The sequence below is a fragment of the Accipiter gentilis genome, chromosome 25 (assembly GCF_929443795.1).
Source record: "Accipiter gentilis chromosome 25, bAccGen1.1, whole genome shotgun sequence".
Lineage (NCBI taxonomy): Eukaryota > Metazoa > Chordata > Aves > Accipitriformes > Accipitridae > Astur > Astur gentilis.
In genome coordinates this window covers 14421324-14435370 of record NC_064904.1, presented here as the reverse complement: position 1 = coordinate 14435370, position 14047 = coordinate 14421324, and the positions used below count along the sequence as shown (strand labels likewise).

The 14047-nt window shown below is 47.1% G+C and overlaps 1 protein-coding gene across 1 annotated transcript; it reads right to left on the bottom strand.

Annotated features, from left to right (window-relative positions):
- Nucleotides 1-290: 290 nt before the first annotated feature.
- LOC126050446 (inositol 1,4,5-trisphosphate receptor-interacting protein-like 1) lies at nt 291-1313 on the bottom strand. The gene has a single exon (XM_049828311.1). It carries the CDS (start codon nt 1311-1313, stop codon nt 291-293), a length of 1023 nt encoding a protein of 340 aa, XP_049684268.1.
- Between the last annotated feature and the right edge of the window lie 12734 nt (nt 1314-14047).

The window sequence follows — 14047 nt, the reverse complement described above, 5'->3', positions numbered from 1 at the left end:
AGCAACTTCTCACGGAAGCCACCCCTGTAACCCCCTCCACTACCAAAACCTTGCCACACAAACCTAATACAGCAGCTTTTAATAAAAAGAAAGTTTTATTGGCATCTTCGCGCAGGGTAAAGGTCCTAGAGGGAATGGAGTTTCATGAAGAGGGTGGGTGGTCACTGTCCAGGTGGTAATGCAGTCTCTGTCGCAAGCCTCCTTGTGTGGCCTCTTTGGCCATGTTGTGCTCTCTCTTTGGCTTACTCTCTCTTTGGCCACCTCACCCTGCTGGTAACGCTGACCTCTGCCTACTCCATGCTCACAAACGTGTCTGAGTTGCCTTGCTGCACTGCCAAGATCAGCTCAATGGAGAGGGGTATCTCGCAGGTGTTGGTCAGCTTGAGCCTGCAGAAGCGTGTGGAGGGCAGCACCGTTACCTTGCTTGTGGCTGCCCGAGGCACATCAACGGAGGCTGCCGTCATCAGCTCCTGGAGCCAGAAGGCAGTTTTCTCCACATCAAGGTACGAGCCGGTGCAGAGGGTTTCTAGGAGGCTGGCTTCCTGACAGCTCATCAGCTTGTCCTCAGGGTGGTGGAGGAAGCAGATCACATCCCCCAGCCAGCGCTCCCTTGTGCACATGCACTCCAGTTCCACACGCACGCAGCAGTTTCTCGCCAGCATCTCCCCTTCGGTGCCCAGCTCGAGGTGGAAGGAGTGCCCGGGGGGTGGCTTCAGGGGCACAATCAGGCAATAGATAAAGTCTTCTTCATGGGCACTCTGGCCTTCTTGGAAGCCGCCCAGCCCAACAGCTGGCTGCAGCCGCGGCATGAAGTCATTGCCAGAGAGGGTTCGGCAGACACAGAGAAGGTCGTTCACCAGCTCTTCCACCACCGTGCATATTCTTACCCTGTTTGGCAGTGGCCACAACAGGTACTTGTTCCGAAACCTGTCCATATGTAATGGTTCTTCCCCTTCTTCCTCATCCTCTTCCTCCTCAAGGCTTCTGGAGCTGCCATGCTTGCTGCTGCTTCCTGGCTCACAGCTCCTTTTCCAGAGCTGCCAGCAGAGCCCAAAGAGCAGGAGCAGGCCTCCAGCAACGGCCCAGAACTGCCACCACTGCAAGGCAGCGAAGAGCAGGGTTCCCCAGGCAAAGCTGCTCTGCTCCTGCATCCCCTGCTCCAGCTCCTGCAGCATCTGCGTCATCTCCCAGCTCAGGTACACCTCACGCTGCCGCATGTGCTCGCGCGTGACCTCATCCAGCTCCTCACCGACCAGCTGAGCATTCTGGAGGATGATTCGCACCAGCTTGGCGAAGAATAGTGCCACATCCATGGCCTGCAGGAGGAGGGAGAGAAGGGGTTCAGTGGGGCTGGGAGGGAGGGAGCTGGCGTCGGGGGGAGCAGGGCCGGGAGCCGCAGGGAGCTGGGGGCAGGTAGGAGAGGGGGCGAGGCAGCTGGGAGGCAGCAAGGCCTGTGCCCAGCCCTGGTGGCGGCGGCATCGTGCCCTGCCCGAGGTGCTCCCGCCAGCAGCTGGGCCCTCGATGCAGGCTGAGAACCCACCCCCCCGGGGGCCCGCGTTTCTGCCCCGGCCCTCGTCCAGCCCAGCCTCCCCCCGCCTGCGCACTCACCGCTCGCCCAGGCTGTACTGGGGCAGCGCTGCTGGCTGGTGCCTTTTATACCCCCCCCCCCATTGTGACTCGGCCCCTCTGATGTCCCAGGTGCCGGAGCGCATCACAGTCACGCCTGCCGGCCAGCCCTGGCCTTCGGCCTGGCTTGGCCTCTCCTCTCCGCTCCGCTCCTCTCCTCTCCTCTCCTCTTCTCTTCTCTTCTCTTCTCTTCTCTTCTCTTCTCTTCTCTTCTCTTCTCTTCTCTTCTTCTCTTCTCTTCTCTTCTTCTCTGGGATTTAGTCTAATAAGAAACAAGATGGTAGAGCCTCTGTTTGGAAGAATTTTCATGTTATCTGCTGATGTTCATTCTGGGCAGAGATCACACATAGCTGCATATTTCTGTATTTGAATGAATCAAAAGCTTTGTTAGATGTTCCACAAGCAAATAAAAGTGTAGACTATGTTAGAGTCTTAAGAAGCATTTGGTAGCTGGTTGGGGAGGAGGAATGGGATGTGAAACATGTTCTGAAGGTCCCTCTGGTCTGAACATCTGGTCCATCATTCCTGCAACTGGGAGAGTCTGGGTTTGATGACCAGTTTCACATTCCTGGAATGGCTATAATCTCTTCCCCGAAGGACTGTGAGCCAAAGCAAGGGGTGAGTAAGCGTGCACTTCCATTGACTTTTGGCCAGTGATTTCAACTTGCTGAAGTCAGTGGGACTTAGACACAAGATGGGAGATAATCGGGTGCTTCACTGATTTCCTCATTAGTGACAAATTGGTCCTTTATATTAGAGGACACAACACAACAACTGAGAGCAATACAAATTCCTTACGTTAAATTGGCCTCTCTGGAGCTCTGTGCATGTGAGTGGCAGACTGTGTGTTTGGAGGGTGGAAGGTTGTTAGGGGTTTTTTTTCAGGTTTTATTCTTTTCCTTTACAGTTTCTGTTGCACCATCTTCATATTCTGTTTATTTGTCTTCTTCCTTTTTCTAGAACTTGTTTTTTTCATTTGCTTTTTCACAGTACTAAAGTAGCTTTAGAATCTTTAAAACCATTGCAGTCTCTACTCTTAAAGACTGATCCCACTTCCAGGAAATCTTAAATGCTGTGTCCAGATTCTTTATAATCTCAAATGTTGAAGGGGACTAAGTGGAATAAAATGTATTGCTTTCCCCTCACCCCATGCACCTCTTGGTTCTCTTAGCCAATAATACAGTTTAGCTGGGATTTTTATATAACTATAATTTTGGAGGCATCAGTTACACTTTACATATCAAAAGTTACCAGTCTCTGCACTACGAAGCCTGTATGCACAGCAACACATTTCCTAAAGGGGCCATACTTCTCATCGATTTCCCAAGCCCAGATATGTGTATAACAGTGAATCTAACACTTCCAGGATGCATCAGATACTCTCTCCGTACCCAGATCAACTGCACATCAATGGTATAGCAGATCCAATTTTTCCCAGAACGAGCGGGATCATTGGTCATGGGTGAAACTGTCTGGGAGCTATCAGTCCATGAGCTACCCCTGAGACTCCTGGAGATGTTAGTCAAACATGTAAAAGCCAGTAACTCTGCCTAAATGAAAGAGAGGGCACTTCCAGCAAAACCTGCTTGGCCCAAATGGGAACCCAACATTCCCAGATACATCTATGAGATGGTTTGGTATATCTGAATCAAGAAATGGCTTGTGAGAGAGTTGATAGTCTCAAGGTAGACTGTGTGCTGAGAATAAACAGTCACGTGGAAAAAAAAAGCCAAGGGATGTCCTCCCACACACACACCTTTATACTAGAATATTGCCAGAGGAAACCAGTAGGCTTGCATTTGTTGGTGGAAGTGGCATTCCTGCATGCTTTTGAGGTTCCAGACTAATGTATATATGTCTTTTCTCTTGTGTCCTGACTCCTTGACCCGAACCAAGGCATTAGGAACTACACCAGCAAGAACCATACAGGCATCTTGGTATTCTCTCTCTGTCACATATAGCTTTTGTCAAATGCTTTAGGCTGCTTGATACTCTAAGCAGCTAGATGGGAGGGTTGGTCACCACATCACTTTCTAATGGAAAGGTATGCCGTTGGATGATTTATACCTGAAATGATGCCAATCTATGCACATGTGCAGCTTAGCTTGGATGTCACAGGACATAGGTGGTTACTGGCAGTGCAGGTTGACACAGAATCCTGGTGTCACCATACATCAAAAGATTATTGCCTTTATTTGACAGCCCAAGAAAACAAATGGTTCAGATCAAATGGTGCTAATCATGACTTGTTACAGCCCAGATTTACTGTTATTAAGGATGTCATCTTTTCTTTACAAGCAACATGTTAAAATCACCTGTAGGCTAGTTCCTATGATATTGTAATGCAGGAAATAATTAGGAGCAAGAAATGAAAGCAAATACATCTGATGAAACAACAACTGGATAAATAGATGCCTGTATTTGGGGTACCTTTGAATGGCCAAGAATTACCTGCTAGGAAGCAGTGGCCTCAGCAGCATGCTTGCATTCATTATGGCACACTGATGGCAGCTCACAGCATGCAATGTGCTAGATTGACAACACTTCTTCTTTGCTTTCTAACTGGAAAATCAAACCATGCCCTAGATCCTGGGTGTAGCCACTGCAAAGGGTGAACATAGGACAGCCTTTCCAGTGATATCCTTTCCTAAAGTAAAACAGCCCAAACAATTACTCTTAAGCCTCAGCGGTTATAATGACCTTTCTGGATTTGGTAGGACCACTGGAACTCAAGGTATTTTGTCCAGCAACACCCCTTTTGTAGCAACAAACCAGAAAGTACAGGATTGGAGAAACTAGCAATTTCTCAGTTTAAGTCCTGTATTTTAAAACAGCCTAAAAGAATGCTTCAGTCCTGATGCAACACTTAACTGACCTGAAACAGAAACAGCTGTTTCTCTACTGTCTGAGTGCCTCAGCCTAGCAAACTGCAAGACTGAAGGTCTGCGCTGAAATATGTATAATTACAGATTTTGTGCATGTTTGGCACTCTCCATTCTACACCCTTCAATAGGCCTTGTCTATAGTGTAAAGTTGTATGGAAAATTACTGGCTTAAAAATGCATCTGCTAAGGCAGAGCTTGAGGTCTGCACAGGAGGCAAATTTGGTCCCCCTCTGCTCCTGGAAACAAGAGCAGTGGCAATTCTCCTCTGCAGAATAGGGGACCACAGAACTCCATGACCTACCTTGACTCAATGCAGGAGGTAGAGTCAGGACAGGATCCAGATGTGCTGTGGATGCGAACAGCTGCAATGTGGTCCTATGGCCTATGCATGCTGCTCTGGGTACCGACCAGGGAGCAAGGGGGGACTACTGTTCCCTCACTTCTCCAAGCCAGCATCTGAGCATTCCCTAAGCTGAGAGGTGTTTGCAGTCAGGTAGAAAATATAAAATGTGCTAGGCATTTGAGGTCTGCCTCAGTAGGTCAGAGTTCTCTAGTTGAGCTGAATGAAAGAAAACAGAAAAAACCCAGACCTAGAGGACTGCGGGATTTTTTTTGTAGTGTTCACCAATCAAAACTGTCAATGATGACAGGTGAAAACAGATAAAGTTAATTGGCATAGCTTGAGGCTATTTACATTAGAATCATAGACTATCCCAAGTTGGAAGGGACCCGTAAGGAAAATGAAGTCCAACTTTCCGCTCCTTGCAGGACTAGTTAAAACTAAACCATATGGCTAAGAGCATTTTCCAGATGCTCCTTAAACTCTGACAGGCTTGGTGCTGTGACCACTGCCCTGGGGAGCCTGTTCCAGTGACTGACCACCCTCTCAGTAAAGAACCTTTTCCTAATGTCCAGCATGAACTTCTCTTGATGCAGCTTCATACCATTCCCTTGTGTCCTGTCACTGGTCACGAGAAAGAGGAGATCAGCGCCTCCCCCTCTGCTGCCCATCTTGAGGAAGCTGTAGGCTGCAATGAGGTCACTCCTCAGCCTTCTCTTCTCCAAGCTGAACAAACCAAGTGACTTCAGCTGCTCCTCTTAAGTCTTACTCTTGAGGTCTTTCACCATCTTTGTTGCCCTCCTCTGGACATTCTTTAATAGTTTGATGTCCTTCTTATATTGAGGTGCCCAAAACTGCACACAGTACTCGAGGTCGGGCCACAGCAGTGCAGTATTATAGAGTGCGACTATTACCTCCCTCAAACGGCTAGCTATGCTGTGCTTGATTGCACCCCAGGACACTGGGACCTTTTGGCTGCCAGGGCATACTGTTGACTCATATTCAACTTGCCATCAATCTGCAGGGCTGCTCTCCAGCCTCTCGCCCCCCAATTTGTACATATAACCAGGATTACCCCACCCCAGGTGCAGAATCCGGCACTCGCTCTTGTTAAATTTCATATGGTTGGTGATTGTCGAGCTCTCTAGTCTATCCAGATCTCTCTGTAAGGCCTCTCTACCCTTGAGGGAGTCCACAGCTCTTCCTAATTTAGTATCATTAAAGTACATTCAACTCCTTTGTCCAGATCATTTATAAAAACATTAAAGAGCACTGGCCCTAAAATCAAGTACTGGGGAACCCCACTGGTGACTGGCTGCCAGCCTGATGTAACCCCATGTACTATAACTCTTTGAGCCTGACCCATCAGCCAGTTGTTCACCCAATGTATTATGGACTTTTCTAGCTGTCTGCTGGACATTTTGTCCAGAAGGATACTGTAAGAGACAGTATCAAAAGCTTTGCTAAAACTCAAAACCCCCACATCTACTGGCTTCCCTCGGTCAACTAGATGGGTGACTTTATCATAAAAGGAAATTAAATTAGTTAAGCAGGACTTTCCCCTTGTGAACCCATGCTGGCTATGACCAATCACTGCATTGTGTCTCAGGTGTTTTTCAACAGCTCCCAGAATAACCTTCTCCATAATTTTACCAGGCACTGAAGTGAGACTGATAGGCCTGTAATTACCAGCGTCTTCCTTCTTACCCTTCCTGAAAATTGGGACAACATTTCCCATCTTCCAGTCAACCAGGACCTCTCCAGACTCCCAAGACAGTTGAAAAATAATGGAGAGAGGTCCCATGATAACATTGGCCGGCTCTTTCAGTACCCTGGGATGAATTCCATTGGGCCCCATAGACTTATGGGCATCAAGCTTGAGCAGCAAGTCTCACATTTGGCTGGGAGTTTATCATCCCCCTGGTCACGGTCTTCCAACACAGGGCTCCTGGGTTCCCAGGGCCCATCATTGATGTTAAAGACAAAGGCAAAGATAGCAGTAAATGTCTCTGCTTTGTCTATGTCCTATTTGTGAGGTAACCAACCTCATCAAGTAACAGACCAATGTTATCTCTGATCCTTCTTTTGCTGTTAACACATTTTAAAAAGCCCTTCTGTTGTCCCACAGTGCTGGCCATCTTAAACTCTAATCAAGCGTTGGCCCCATGAATTTTCTCCCTACAGTGGTGAACAGCATCCCTGTGGTCCTCCTGTGGCACCTGTCCTTGCTTCGATGTCCATACATTTTCCTTTTCCACCTAAGTTCTAGAAGAAGATCCCTGCTCAGCCAAGCCAGCCTTCTGCCCCACTTGCTTGACTTCCAACACTTTGGAATTGCCTGCTCCTGTGCTCTTAGGAGATGGCTCTTCAAAAGTGACCAGCATTCATGGACCCCAATACCTTCAAAAGCAGAATCCCAGGGGACCTTACTAACTAGCTCCTTCAGCAGCCCAAAGTCTGTTCTCCCAATACCCAGGGTCATAGTTTTGCTGGCACTTTTTCTCCTGTCGCCAACGATTTGAAACTCAAGTACTTTATGGTCACTGTGACCAAGACAGCCACCAATCACCATCATTTGCTTTCCCTTTAATCCCCTTAAGCTAGCTCTTTCTAGAGGTTTCTTTTATAGGTGTGGGGGTATATATAGGTATAGAAGCAGTGGGCTCCCGGCATGTGTCTCTACTCCCCTGAGGTTTCCTCAGTTCAGAAAACCTCACAGTACACTGTGAGCCTCTGCTCCGCTGTGGATCCTGCTGGCACCACAGCTGCTCACCTCAGCAAAATGGTTTCGCCCAAACCATTCAACATTGGTATCCTAAAACCTTTTCTTCATACTGATTCCTAATGGCTCATGTACCATAGGCACTCCCTCCATATTCATGTTGCTGTGCACCTGGCTGGTTTTCAATTTCCCTGTGTCCTCCTCAATACAGTGAAGAGAAAAGAATCTCAACAATGGCATATAGTCCACCTACCAGCATATGCAAACAGAGGAGTTTGGAGAGAAGTCAGCTGGAAATCAGGCTGTCTCCTGGTACTGAAGTAGAACAGCAAGGAAGTGAGTCATGAGACACCATGATTTAGATACTGGTTTTGTCACAGAAACCATCACTATGTATTAAAATACATTCACACACATACATAGTGTATGCGATAATTCAATATCTGGCTGCTCAGCATACTTATAGCAATTGCTCCTCATTGAGGCAAAGCAGTTTGCAGATAAGTTACTTTTGCCCTTTGCATCATCTTGCATCAAGGAGGCACTAAAGCAATCTGACTTTTTGCCATAAAACCTCATGTGCACTCTTAATAGGATGGTGCCCTGATGCCATGTTCCATTTCCCTCTGCTCACAGTTGTTAGAACAATTACACAGACCTTTTTTCCTACTGAAGAACTGCATAGAGCTCTCAAACTATATTCCAGCCAGGAACATGCAATTAATCATCACATGAGATAAAAGACTGCTTCCATATGTCTTCTGATGCATGCCACATTTACAGGTGTCCTTGCCTTGGATCCACACGCTTTCTTTCTGTGAGATGGTAAGAGGAGAAGAGAAAGCTTAGCCTGATGTTCACCCTGCAAACTTGTGAATGTGGTTAGCCAACACTGAAGATAACTAATCTATTTTGTGTTTTGAAATCCTTCACCGGGTCTTGCTGCCTGTAAAACAAAGGAAATATGCAGCTTCTTTATTAAAATAAATGAATAATAACTGAATAATGAATATCAGTGATTAAAATCCCCAGTATCACAGCCCCATCTAATGGACTGGCTGAAAGATATTCAAAGGACCTACAAAGAGTCTATCTATCTGTTCTTTTGCAAAATAAGTTATCGTGATGAACAGGACCCCGTGGCATATTAAACTCTTAATTATGGGCACAGGAGGCATTTTCTCTGAAAATTAAAAGGGTTGCAAAATGGCTACAGCCTCTGGGACGCAATTCTTAGAAGCAAAATGTAGCTCAGTGTTAGTGACTCCTTTATCTACTGCCTTCAGTATTCTCTTGGCATGGATTAGCGTGGAGAGTGGAGTCTCCATATTTCTTAGTCGTGTTATCGTTATGCCAATGACTCTGGAATGCCGTAATCCTACAGAGCAGCATGGGCCCAAGGGAAAAGACAAGGAAATCACTGAGAGAAGAGAGATATCAGTTAATCCAGGCTTCATTTTCTATTGTACATTTGAGCCTTTTTTTTTTTTTTTTTTTTAATTTACAAAAAAGTGGCAGGCAATGTGTGCCTTCCAGAGAAGTGGCTTGGCCTGCACAGTGCCAGTCTAGGGGAAGACCAGCCTCAGGGCTGCCTGTGCTACACGCTGTGTACACATCTAAGTAAGCATGCCTGAAATGCTGTTATGCTGGTGCTATCATGATCATAAGGCTTGTTACCAACCTTTCATGTCTTATAACCAAAAACCTGTGGATTAGACTGCATTAAACACAGTTACTAGCAGTAGGATGTTGAGAGGAGTGGTGTCACAAGGTTTACAACCTGCTCCAGAGCTTCTGGAGGGAAGCGGAGGGACCGTTTTTGTTGCAGTGTGTGACAGATGCAGTAACTACTGGTTTCTAAACGTATGCAAAGGCATTTTGGACCCTAGTAGTTTTTGTGATACTAGGTCACTAGGAATTTCTAGTGCTTCTTCCTCTGAGCTGCTCTTAGCTTCTCCAGCAGTGTCAACTGAAAAAGTACATCTTTCCCAGATGACTCAGAGCTCTGAGCACCCATCACATTCAGTAGTGCTAATTAGGCACTTCGCTCCTGAAAACAGGAAGAATTAGGCAGCAGAAGCCCATTATAGGTGTTCTCATCCTGAGAATCCACTTTTGTTCTCTTCTGAAGGTTTCCCAGGACTTTACTCAGCTCATTAAGCAAAAAAGCTCAAGCAAGATCTCTAACTTGTCCCTTGTGAGACTGAGTGCCAGACACAAACAAGGTCTTTTTGCACCAAATCTATAAATCACTGCTCTGTATCCTACAGGATTTCTGAATTGGGTATCTGACTGCAATATTTACCACACACTGTTACCTTAGGGCCTGGTGTGGGCTTTGGTAAGAGAAAATGTGCTGGTGCAAGCTCCACAAAACCTGACCAGGGAACTGCCAGAGCAGGGACATTTGTTTTCCTTAAATTAAGAGACCCTCACATAAATTCTTGCTTAATTCAAGATCATTTTGGGGGAAGGATCACTTCAGAAGGAGCAAATGTTGTATGTGATTTTCTATGCTGACCATTGCTGCCTACCTTCTCTGGTGGTGGAAGGACGTTGTTGCAAGCATTTATCTTCTGGAGGCACAAGGATTTCAGCAGCCACAAAAGCTCCCTCTCACTGACCAAGCGCCAGATTCCCATTTGAATGGCATCAGTCTCCTTTCTGGACCTGTACAAAACATTCACAAGGAAACACTTCAGGATTAATTAGCGAAATGTTCCTGCTTTGGTTAACGGCTTTGCCCTGAGACCGACTTTTCTGGTATGGAATGATTCACCTTCGAGGGGCGTCGGGGGCTGAGAGCGCTGCTCCAGGGGTGGGTCGCCACATGGGCTGTATGGTCACAGGGACAGGGCGTGCGGGTCCAGGCAGCCATGCCCAGATGCATGGCCACTGGTTACTGAGTTTTACGTCACCTCCTCCAGAGCCACCACAAAATTAGAGCAGAAAAAGGCAGGCCGACAACACCATTCCCATTACGGAGCAGCACCATCTCTCCTAATTGCCACATGTGGAACGACAGTCCCAGCTAATTAGAAGGTCATTAGGGAGGAAGAGGCTGAAGCAATCAGGATTTCTACATAGTTCAAGCCCCAAGTTCAGGTCCTCACTGCGGCACCCCTGCGCATGCCCCACTCTGGAGCGCTCATCAGAAAACAGGGGCATCTAGTGGCTGCATCAGAAATTTCAATAAACAACACCATTCCCTTGAAAAGATGTGAGAATTTGCCTTTTTCCCTTTCTCAGCTCTAAAAATAAAAATATTTTATTCCATAACGTTACCCAAAGGAGGAGGGAGAGGGACAAATCCTCGCTAGATTTCACGGTCTCAGAGCAGCATTTCCGACCTGGCTGTGACGTTCTGCAGTGGTGTAACCAGGTTAAGAGATGCTGCTGATGATTTCTGTGATTGCTGGTCTTGAGAGCCAGACCTGCTGCCCTCGGACCCAAATCCCATGCTGATTCATTGCAGGTGGAAACGTTGCACCTCTCTGTGCTTACCAAGACAGCGTTTGCAGGTAGAAACCATTTGCACAGGTTTCCACGGCTGTCTGCTCCCAGCCTTTGCCCCTTGTGCAGTGACTGTGCACTGCAAGCACCGCCACTGTGTGCAATATCTGCGCTGGCCCGGACTCTCCAGCCGCTGGTGCTAATGAAGCATTGCACTTGCTGATGATCAGACCCCTGCAGCACGGAGCTGTAGCCTGGATGCAGCCAGGCTACCGGAGCTGCACACCACACAGCAGCGATTTAGGGACAGGGAGGGAAAGCAAGGACTAATGTGTGTTTTGCTCCCGTGGTTCCCCCTGCCCAGCTTTACCCACTCGGCTGGGGGCCCTATGACACCAGAGCAGAGCAAGGCACTGCAGCAGCTCCTCCTTCCCTACTCTGAGGAGGGGGCCCGTGCTTTCCTTCTGGACAGGCACCTTCCAGACCCCTAAGGGTTTTTTTGCCTGCAGGGAATAAAAGGGAAAAGATCGGAAGTGCAGGCGAGGAAATATTGTTTACTTTAATTGTAGGGAAACATTGCAAATCCAGGTATAGTTCCCCTACACAAGGCTCAGAGCCAACACATGCCTGAAAAGCAGTCCTTGCACAGAGCACTTTTGGACCTAGTCACATCCTAGGGCTTGCACATGTGACTATCTGGTAACTAATTGCCCCCTGGCCGTGACAGCTTTCAGTCCCTATTGCTCTGTTAGGTTCCCATCAGCATCACGGGCTTAGTGTAATCTTAACAGTTGGACTCGATGATCTTAAAGGTCTTTTCCAACCTAAATGATTCTGTGATTCTATTCTATGAATTTGCCTGCTTCCTGATGTATGGACAGAGCTGGCATATTGCAAAGGGACTATCATGTAGGCAAGTCCCATGTTTTCCTATTTAATGGTTAAACAGAGGACAGCCCAGTCTCCTGGGCTGTCAGGCATGTAACAAATGCAAAACTCATTCTTTTATTAAGCAAAAGGAATAAGGGAGAAAGTACAAAGCACAAACCTAAGTGCTGAATGCTAATAGGACTGGTGCTGTTATGCAATTCTCTACAGAAAATCAAAGACAAATGATAATACTAGAAAGGCACATTATTATTTTATAGGCTTAGCCCTGAGGTGAGAAGAGGAGAGAGAAAAACATGCGCAGCTGTTTTTCCCTTCTCTGGCCACTTCGATGTGCCTACAGGATACATAATTTTGCAAGGTCTGTACATGCTCCTTGAGTCATGACTCGAGTTGCAGGTAAACTCCAAAGCCTGCATTCACCAGACAGCCTGTTTTAATCATAGATGTGCGTAGTATGTATAAATACTATTTATCTTGGTAAATTTAGGAGGCTGGTACTTGGCTAAGAAAGGAGAGGTCTGCATGGTGGTTACTGCCGTGACTGCCATTCAGGTGAACACAGCCAAGCTCAGCTCAGGTGAGTGCACCCATACCCATCTGGTAGTGGGTCTGTGCAAGAGGGAGCATGGTCACGAGCTGTCCAGAAAGGAGGGGAAGCAAGTCAGCCATGAGCCAATGCTCAGCTGTGGGTGGTTGCAGCAGAGGGTTGGAGTTAGCTCAGATGTGTCATGAGGAGTTGGGAGATCCCCGCCTATTCCTGATCTGCAAGAAATAGATGTACAGAGTTGACACGTATTTGAAAACTTCCATTATATTCTATCTCGCAGGTGTTTTTTATGCACATACCCACATGCAAACAGCAAAAACGCGCACAAATACGATGTGCTGGGTTAGGTAACTTTGATAACAATTTTGATAGCAAAGCTTTGAGCTAAATGGCTTTTAAATGGAAGTTCAACCTTGAGATCAGTTACAGAACAGTTATATGTGAACAAGGACATTTTTATTTGCATCCCTGTTACAATGGGGAAAATAACTACTGCAGGTCTGTTCAGTCTGCCAGTGATGGCCTCTCCTTGGTGCATGTCTGAGGCTGCCATGTGGACACAGACCGCTCCGCAGAGAAGCAGCTCTCCAGCCTACTCTTCCTTTCCTAGTGGACCCAGCCAGCTGCGTGGATCCAGTCATCTTTTAATACCTTTAATCCAAAAAAAAAAGAGAAAACAATGCATGAATTTGCAGGAGAAGCTGGCTTGTTGTGGTCACTCCTTGTAATAGAAAGAGCTAGAGAAAGACAGTGCAAGCCCAGCAAGGGTCCATCTCACTGGAATTGATGGCATGGGCAGTGCTGCCTTTCCAGACAGCCGTGACACCTGCCACGGTAACACCAGGGACTTGCCGCTGAGCATGCAGGTGCATCTCGGGTGGAGAAAGCACTTGGCAATTGGGTTTGTCTCCCTGGGTTGTTCTGAGCTCATCTTCATCTCTGCAGTTGTTGACCTGACATAATGCTCGGTTTCCTTATGAGGGGAACAAGTTAAGCAGCATTTTGATGGCAAATGGTAGGAATCTGTCATCATAGGCCGGGACTGCTTCTTGCTCCCTCTTTTTCCTGTGCACTAGTGAGCATGTTCTGGTCCTATTCAATATATAAGCAATTCTGAAATGCCTCAACACTGACAAGGAGTTTTAATATTAATATTTCAGGAAAGGCTGTATTTACTGTAGTGAGTTTAAACCCCCCTCAAACCCACTAAGAGACTGCCCTGGCAAACAGCTCTACCTCTCCAAGGCCAGGCTGCTGACAGAGGCAGGTGATGGGCAATGCCCTGTGCTGTCGTGTCCAGCCATGTCACGCTGCCGTGTGGCCAGAATAGCTGCTCTCTCCAGACAGCTCTCAAGCTCGGTCAAGAGTTTGACGCTAGGAGAACGGCAGTGAGCCACCACAGATCACTCACAATAATTAACTTTGGGACCACGCTTTTCTCTTGGCAATCGTCCACCAACACACTCAGTCACCATGGCTCAGGTGACAATTCTGCCATGTGTTAAGCTGCAGGAACCCACTTGTGTGTCTGAGCTGCAGCGATATGCTAATATTTTAAATATTTTAATCTATTACTTATCTTC